Below are 8,777 nucleotides of genomic sequence, written 5' to 3'. Positions count from 1 at the left end.
ATGTCTAATCTTTATTGGTATATACTATATATATATATATATATATATATATATATGTTATTCTCCCTGGCCCATAAATAAAATGATGGTTTTCGCAATATGCATTTCATTTTAGGAGTATTTTAAATCAAAATATGCTATCAACGCAAAGATACACATTGCTTTGCATAAATTCAAAATGATTGTATAGTTCATATTTAATAATTATCTTGTAATTTTTTTAATAGTTGTATTATTACCTGCGAACAAAAAATATTATGGGAGCTTCTCCCATCTGAGTTTTTCCATATATGAGTCAGAAAAAAGTTAGAGATGTGGTGGCCAGAGGCGGTTCTCCTTCTTTCTTTATTCTTTCTGTAAAGGGTGTGTGTTTTCTCCTAATCATTCGTTGAGTTTTTTTTTTTAAATGATTTCCTTTATGCTTTGTTTCAATTCTTTGGTTTTTTTTTCAATAAGTAGCATAAATCGAGATATAACAAGGACCTCTCTTGCTGTTGTGTAGACGATTTATAGGATAATCCTTATTTATCACTGTTTTATGTGATGGTGGACGGTGGTCAGGTATTGAAGATCTCCCTGTTAGATGTCAAATGTTCTTGCGGCTGACAAAATCAAAGACAACATTGTTATGTATGGTGTATGACTTCGTCATCATGGCGTTTTAAATAGTTATTATATACAAAATTGGGGAGGGCACTCAGTTGCGATCTCTTGAGATGACTTTTAATCTTTGTTGCATTATAGTTTAGAGAAGTTTGGTAACCATTTTTAGTTTTTAAAAGTTGGAAAATTGAAAATAAGTGTTAGAGAGAGAAAATTATATGTAGGGTAGAGATAACAATGATGTGAATGTGAGTGATGAGGCTCCCCCATTCTCATGCTCGTGAAAATTTTTAATCTATGTTTTCACCTCGTTATTCGGTCTGAGAGCTTGAGAAAAATTATCGGTTTTAATTATTTTTAGAATTAAAAATATAGTATAAAATATATATTTATTATTTAAAAAATGAAATCCAGGACGGGGTCAGGACATAAATTTCCTAATTTTGGGGCCGACCGTACGAAAATTTTTGCCATCCCTTAGGACATGAAAATATAAATTTTGAGAGTTGTAAATAAAATTTCTGGAAGATAAAATTTAGACAGATAAAAATAAGAAAATTTATAAATAGTGAAAGAAAAAGTTTAAGACAAAAAGAGAAAAAAATTAGAAAAAATAAAGTGGAGAGGAAAAGATATGTTAAAGAAAAAAAATAGAAAAATTATAGTAGAAAAAAATTTAAAAATAAAAACAAGATTCAAAATATAATTTTTAAAATAAATTCAAATATAGATAAAAGTTATTGTAAGAAAATTGAACAAGAATATATAATTTTCCGAAAGAAAAATATATTAAGAAAAGTGATGAAAACGAAATTTTAGAGAAAAAAATTTAGAAAAATATTAAATTTGTAAAAAAGAAAATAAATATGATTTGTTAGAAAAAAAATGAAAATACGATTACAAATTGGGAGAGAAATAGATAAAAAATAATAAATATTTAAAATATAAAATTTTTAGAAAAAATAAATTTATAAAGAGAAATTTAGAAAAAAAAATATAGAGCCAAAATAAACTTTTTAGAATAAGTTGAGTATAAAAAGGGAGTCAGATTTTGAGTTTGAAAACTTTATTTTTTTTTTAAATTTACATAAGATTTCAAAATGTTTTTGAAATATAAAAACATAATTTCAAAATGATTTTTGAAAAAGAAGAAAAAAACAGAAAATGGAATGGATTATCCAACTATTCTTTTTTTAAAAAGGCAAAAATAAAAAATAAAAAACTAAAAAACTAAAAACACGGCTTTTGAAAAAAAGTTGGATAAAAATGAATACTCTTGAGAAAAGGAATATTTAATCTATATCTATATCTATAGTATATATAAAAGGGGAGATGAGGAGAAACACCTATATACTATATTTGCCCTCTCATTATAACTCTTTTCACTTCTCTTTTGATGGCAATTGTGTCATTTAAATACAAACTTTCTCTCTCTCCATTTATTTCTTCTCTCCATCACGATCCCCCTCTAAATTCCCCTATTTCTCTTAGTAATCTTCTTTCTCTTAATTATTCTTTCATTAACTTTATCTTTCTCATTGATTTAATCCTTTCATCTACCACATATCCTCCCTCAATCCTTTCATCTTCCTAAGCCCCTTCCAATTATCACATACCCTCTCCCAATCATTTCATCTTCCTAATCCTTTTCCAATCCATATATAAATATGTGTCATCTCTTTCTCATGCCAACCAAAAATCAAAAGGTGGTGGATGAAACGAAGTGGGAAATTTTTCAAGTGGTGTGAAGGTATGAAAATTACTCTTTTGCTTTAGCAACGACAACAACAATGCACATATGGGTGATCGAGAGGATAATTGATAGTGAAAAGAAACCAAATTAAAGCTGAGTTGATGGCATCGGTTCACTTTCCCCAAATTTATCATTGTTCAGGTTGAAAGAAATTATAGAGTACGATGTATCGAGATGGTGGTCGATGGAATCGAGATAAAGTAAAATTCGATTATTCTCATAATTTGGATAATAAGAATGCTTATGAGTTTGATTTTTATTTATTTATTTTTTAAACTGATGCTTTTGATTTATATATGTGAAATGTTGTAATTATTTTTACAAAGTTAGGGGAAATAAACAATTTTTATCCCTCTCAATATCATCAGGTTGGATCTTTTAAGATTTACTCTTGCTCTCACTCTTACCTTTCTTTTTTATTATAGAATGAACAAACTTAATGATTTAATGTCACATAATTTAACAAAGATAAAATGTAATATAATAATTTATAATCAAGAAAATTAGATGTAAATTAAGAACGTTCATTCATTAAAAAAAAAAAAACTTGCAGGTTGGTGCTTTTCCATCTTTCTTACATTTCAAATTTGTACTTACTTTCCATGCTAATATTTCATCATCTTCTTTTATTACAATAATATCATACCTTGAATTTATATTTATATATAATCGCTTTCTTTCTTTAAAATGATAATATTATAAATTTAAAAAGTACTATTTATTTTCCTTTAATTGAGAACTATAAGATTCTACGTGGAGCTTGTTTCTTACTTTAATCCGTATTTAATTAATCCAAAAAACCCGTAAAAATAAATCCTGCGTGGAAAAGAACTATTCAGTCTAAAAATCACTGATTTTCCGTCGCCATCTCGCCCTTGTTCACAATAACCCTAAATTCTCTCATCTTGGGCTTCATTTTCATCTTCCTTCGACGATGGTTGCTTCGGCTAACGGTGATGATGGATTGAAGAAGCTGGAGTATTTATCTCTCGTCTCCAAGGTATGCTCAGAGCTCGAAACTCATTTAGGGTTCGGAGATAAAGTCCTCGCCGAGTTCATAACCGAGATGGGCCGGAGTTGTGAGACGGTGGATGATTTCGATGCCAAATTGAAAGAGAACGGCGCCGAAATGCCCGATTACTTTGTTCGCTCGCTCCTGAGGATCATTCACCTTATTCTTCCTCCGCAGAAGGCCAATGAGAAGGAGTTGAAGAAAGAGAAGGATTCAGATGGGAAGAAGGGCAAGTTTCGGGCGTTGGCGATCGATGATGATAGGGAGAGAGTGAAGGAGCTGGAGAAGGAAATCGAGTTGGAAGTCCACCAGCATCGAGGGGACAGAGATGAAGAAGATGATCGATACAAGGCGAGGGCAGGGGACAGAGGTAGAGACAGAGACAGAGATAGAGATCGAGGTAGGGATAGGGATAGGGTTAGGGATAGAGATGGAGATAGAGATAGAGATAGGTACCGCGATCGGGACAGGGATAGAGATAGGTGCAGGGATAGATATGAAAGGGACGAGAGGCATGACAATAGGGAAGACGGTGGGGATGATTACCGGAGAAGTGGAAGGCAAAGGGATCGTAGGAGAAATGGACATGAAGGCAATGAGAATTACAGGGCTGATGCAGAAGATGGTAATGGCAATTGGAGAGGTGATAGGGACAAGCATACACAAAATGGCCAACACCGGCCTGTCGACCAAGAGCCTGAATTGTACAAGGTCTACAAGGGTAGAGTTTCCAGAGTGATGGACACGGGTTGCTTTGTACAAATAAATGATTTCAGAGGCAAGGAGGGTCTGGTTCACGTTTCTCAGATTGCTACTCGAAGGATTAGCAATGCCAAAGACGTTGTAAAGCGGGATCAAGAGGTTTATGTCAAGGTCATTTCGGTTTCAGGGCAAAAGTTGAGCCTCTCTATGAGGGACGTTGATCAGCATTCTGGTAAGGATTTGCTTCCGTTGAAGAAAAAAGATACAGATGATGGTCCTAGAATGAATCCTTCAGATTCAAGGGATGATGGCCCGGTGGTTAGGACTGGCCTTTCTGGAATTAAAATTGTGGAAGACAACATCACTGTCCCTTCACGCAGACCTTTGAAGAGAATGAGCTCACCAGAGAGATGGGAAGCCAAACAACTGATTGCATCTGGGGTTCTAAGTGTAAGTGATTATCCCTCTTATGACGACGAGGGAGATGGGTTATTATATCAAGAAGAGGGTGCTGAAGAGGAGCTTGAGATTGAGTTGAATGAAGACGAGCCTGCATTTCTACAAGGGCAGAGCAGATACTCAATTGACATGTCGCCAGTTAAGATATTTAAAAATCCAGAAGGGTCACTGAGTCGGGCAGCCGCACTTCAATCTGCACTCATCAAGGAGCGTAGAGAAGTTCGTGAGCAGCAACAGAGGACCATGCTTGATTCGATTCCAAAGGATCTTAATCGACCTTGGGAAGACCCTATGCCAGAGACTGGTGAGAGACATCTTGCACAGGAGCTTAGGGGCGTTGGCTTGTCAGCCTATGATATGCCTGAGTGGAAGAAGGACGCTTATGGAAAAGATATAAGTTTTGGGCAGAAGTCAAAGCTCTCTATCCAGGAACAGAGGCAGAGTTTACCCATTTACAAGCTGAAGAAAGAACTTATCCAGGCCGTTCATGATAATCAGGTACTTGTTGTCATTGGTGAGACTGGTTCAGGTAAGACGACTCAGGTAACTCAGTATCTTGCTGAAGCTGGGTACACAACATCCGGTAAAATTGGATGTACTCAACCTCGTAGGGTGGCTGCAATGTCTGTCGCGAAGAGGGTCGCTGAAGAGTTCGGATGCCGCTTAGGAGAGGAAGTTGGATATGCAATTCGTTTTGAGGATTGTACTGGACCTGATACTGTGATCAAGTATATGACTGATGGTATGCTTCTTAGGGAGATATTGATTGATGACAACTTGTCTCAGTACTCAGTAGTTATGCTTGATGAAGCTCACGAGAGAACAATCTTCACTGATGTTCTTTTTGGGTTGCTGAAGCAACTTGTGAAGAGGAGACCTGATCTTCGTTTGATTGTCACATCTGCTACTTTAGATGCCGAAAAATTTTCAGGATATTTCTTTAACTGTAATATCTTTACAATTCCTGGGAGAACTTTCCCCGTGGAGATCCTCTACACTAAGCAGCCGGAGACTGATTATCTTGATGCTGCTCTAATAACTGTTTTGCAGATCCACTTGACAGAACCTGAAGGTGACATACTTCTTTTCTTGACTGGTCAGGAGGAGATTGATTTTGCATGTCAGTCTTTATACGAGAGAATGAAAGGACTTGGTAAAAACGTTCCCGAGTTAATTATTCTACCAGTCTACAGTGCCTTACCCAGTGAAATGCAATCAAGGATTTTTGAACCTGCTCCTCCTGGTAAGAGGAAGGTGGTAGTGGCTACTAACATTGCTGAGGCTTCATTGACAATAGATGGAATCTTCTATGTTATTGATCCGGGGTTTGCTAAACAGAATGTATATAACCCAAAGCAAGGGCTTGATTCTCTTGTTATTACACCTATCTCACAAGCATCAGCCAAACAACGTGCGGGGCGTGCTGGACGAACAGGACCTGGAAAATGTTACCGCCTCTATACGGAGAGTGCTTATCGCAATGAGATGTCTCCTACAACAATACCAGAAATCCAGAGGATAAATCTTGGTCATACTACACTTACCATGAAAGCAATGGGAATAAATGATCTTCTGTCGTTTGATTTTATGGATCCACCTTCTCCCCAAGCTCTAATATCGGCAATGGAACAACTTTACAGTCTGGGAGCACTTGATGAAGAAGGACTTCTGACTAAATTGGGTAGAAAAATGGCAGAATTTCCTTTAGATCCACCTTTGTCTAAGATGCTGCTAGCCAGTGTGGATCTTGGATGCAGCGATGAGATTTTGACCATAATTGCAATGATTCAGACTGGAAATATATTTTACAGGCCAAGGGAAAAACAAGCCCAAGCTGATCAGAAAAGGGCCAAGTTTTTCCAGCCAGAGGGAGATCATCTGACTTTGCTTGCTGTTTATGAGGCGTGGAAAGCCAAAAACTTTTCAGGCCCTTGGTGTTTTGAGAACTTTGTTCAATCTCGATCCTTGAGGAGAGCGCAGGATGTGAGAAAACAGCTTCTTTCAATTATGGACAAGTATGATCTTCTAGTTTCCTCTTGATATTATCTTTGTTATTATATTGTTTTGTTTGTCTATTTCTGTCTTGTCTTGCATGTACACATTTGATTTTTATCTGTTTGGTTTAAAAAGTTAGTTTACATGTAGGAATGGAATTCAGTAAAAACATATTTTGTCTGAATGGAATCAGGCCGAACTAGCAACCTATTTATCATCAGTGAGTTAGCTTATGCATCTTGTTAAAAAGATTTGGAAAAACGTAACTGAATGAATTTTACTGTGCGGTGTGAAATTATGTTTGTTTGCAGAAAATTGAGTTGAAAAATGAACTTGGGGAGTAGGTGGTAGTAAAGTAACTATACTGCTCTGTTCATTGGGCTTGTTAAAGATTCTAAGGTTCTTTGCTTCATCTTACACATAGAGATGTTAATAAAAGACTGCTGCATCTTGTTTTACTTTTATCCACTATGCTGCTTCTGAACAGTTTTGCATATTAGTCTCTTGGACGTTAAAGTTTTACTGTGCCTATGAGGCACTCGCGTTCTAACTCAGGGACTAACTCAGGAGATGTTTGCCCAATTTCAGGTATAAGTTAGATGTGGTGAGTGCTGGCAAGAATTTCACCCAAATAAGGAAGGCAATCACAGCAGGGTTCTTTTTCCATGCAGCCAGAAAGGATCCTCAAGAAGGTTATCGGACCCTTGTCGAGAACCAACCGGTTTATATCCATCCTAGCAGTGCATTATTCCAAAGACAACCTGACTGGGTCATATACCACGAGCTGGTCATGACTACAAAAGAGTACATGCGTGAAGTGACAGTTATAGATCCCAAATGGCTTGTTGAATTAGCTCCAAGGTTCTTTAAAGTTGCAGACCCGACAAAAATGAGCAAGAGAAAGCGGCAAGAGCGGATTGAACCGCTCTACGACAGATATCACGAGCCAAACTCTTGGCGATTGAGTAAGAGACGAGCTTAATTAATGTGCTTCTTTCTGTGCCATATTTGCTTGACTGTGTAGGTTTGAAGGCTTGCCATAAATGTATATAACCTGTTATATAATCTTGAGGGTAAAGCCATTAAAAGACCTTTGGATTTATATAGCGGAAAAGTTTTGTCTTCCCCTTTGGAGTCTTTTACTTGTAGTTTTCTGGTAAGACTTTGCTCTTAAAGAGAAACGGAAGAGGAAACATGGGTGTGAAATCTTCCTCCTCAGTACCTCAGGAGCTACTGAGTTATGATTTCGATGATTCTTTCGCTGCTGCGGTTTCTGCTTTTACTTTATGTAGCATCATTGAGAAGTTTACATTGAAGAATGGGGATCTCGAGCCAATGCTTAAACTAACTGGAACTATTAGTTTCATGGTTCAAGAAATGTGTATTGTATTGCAGTTAAATGCCCGGGAATTTTCTGTTGAGGACTAGGTAAAGCTGACACATTATCGGTCAGATTTTTATTAGATTTAAGTTTTGGGTGTAGTCTCAAATTGTATTATAAATTTCTGTTGTTTTCCTTTCCACAAATTTCTATTCAGGGCTTGCCTCTGAAGTGATAAGGTAGCGGAGTAATTGATTATTAGGAGAAAAAAAAGGTGTTTGTTTTAACATGAAGTTGGTGATCTTCATTGTAGAACTTGGCCCTGCAATTGCAACAAATTGTATGCTAATGGAGGTTACAATTCCAATGGTTCCAACGGACACTTCTAATGCGTAGCTTATTCAACAGAATTAAAACAAAAAAGGGTGTTCCGTAGCCTTTGATATGCAAAAAAAGTCCAAAACTGAATTCAATTCAAACAAAAATCGATAACTACAATTTAGTTTCACCACAGAATTTGATAATTCGGATCAAATCATAACTAGAACCAACAGAGAGAATCAAACCATAGATAGATACTAGGGCAGAGCACCATCACCTCTCAGAGCAGTGCAAAGAGAAGAAGACGAGAGTACTGAGCTCGTGCGAACTTTGGAAGCATGGAAGCAATTGATACTCGAAATCATGAGATAATACACCGAATGCAATTTGAAAATTTTAGCCTATAAACTTTTTTTTTTTTTAACTTTGATTTAAAATAGTCTTAAACTTTTAAACTGTTCAATTATGTGTTAGAAACTTTTGAATTATAAATAGTGCCAGGTAGATAATAATATGAGTACGCTGTACAAGAGTTTTGTCAACTATGTTAAACGGTAAATAATAAATAAAAGTAAGCCCTTAGTCATTCGGAATAGCTCGAGGTCTCTTAG

General features: G+C 36.2%; 1 protein-coding gene across 1 annotated transcript; it reads left to right on the top strand.

Annotated features, from left to right (window-relative positions):
* Window positions 1–3,199: 3,199 nt before the first annotated feature.
* On the top strand, window positions 3,200–7,768 carry LOC111013015 (ATP-dependent RNA helicase). Its single transcript, XM_022287333.2, has 2 exons — window positions 3,200–6,544; window positions 7,113–7,768. The coding sequence occupies exons 1-2, from the start codon at window positions 3,291–3,293 to the stop codon at window positions 7,504–7,506; spliced, it is 3,648 nt and encodes a 1,215-aa protein (XP_022143025.1). The 5' UTR covers window positions 3,200–3,290; the 3' UTR covers window positions 7,507–7,768.
* Window positions 7,769–8,777: the final 1,009 nt, after the last annotated feature.

The sequence above is a fragment of the Momordica charantia genome (assembly GCF_013281855.1).
Source record: "Momordica charantia cultivar OHB3-1 chromosome 8 unlocalized genomic scaffold, Mcharantia_2.0 BLBB01000008.1, whole genome shotgun sequence".
In the NCBI taxonomy this organism is placed as follows: domain Eukaryota; kingdom Viridiplantae; phylum Streptophyta; class Magnoliopsida; order Cucurbitales; family Cucurbitaceae; genus Momordica; species Momordica charantia.
Note: the sequence above shows the minus strand (reverse complement) of the source record. Positions and strands in the feature narration are given on the sequence as shown.

Bases quoted from the DNA above. Each gene is read 5' to 3' on its own strand.
- LOC111013015 (XM_022287333.2), top strand. From the start codon at position 3,291: ATGGTTGCTTCGGCTAACGGTGATGATGGATTGAAGAAGCTGGAGTAT. The intron at 6,545-7,112 runs GTATGATCTTCT...GCCCAATTTCAG, and splicing joins CTTCTTTCAATTATGGACAA to GTATAAGTTAGATGTGGTGA.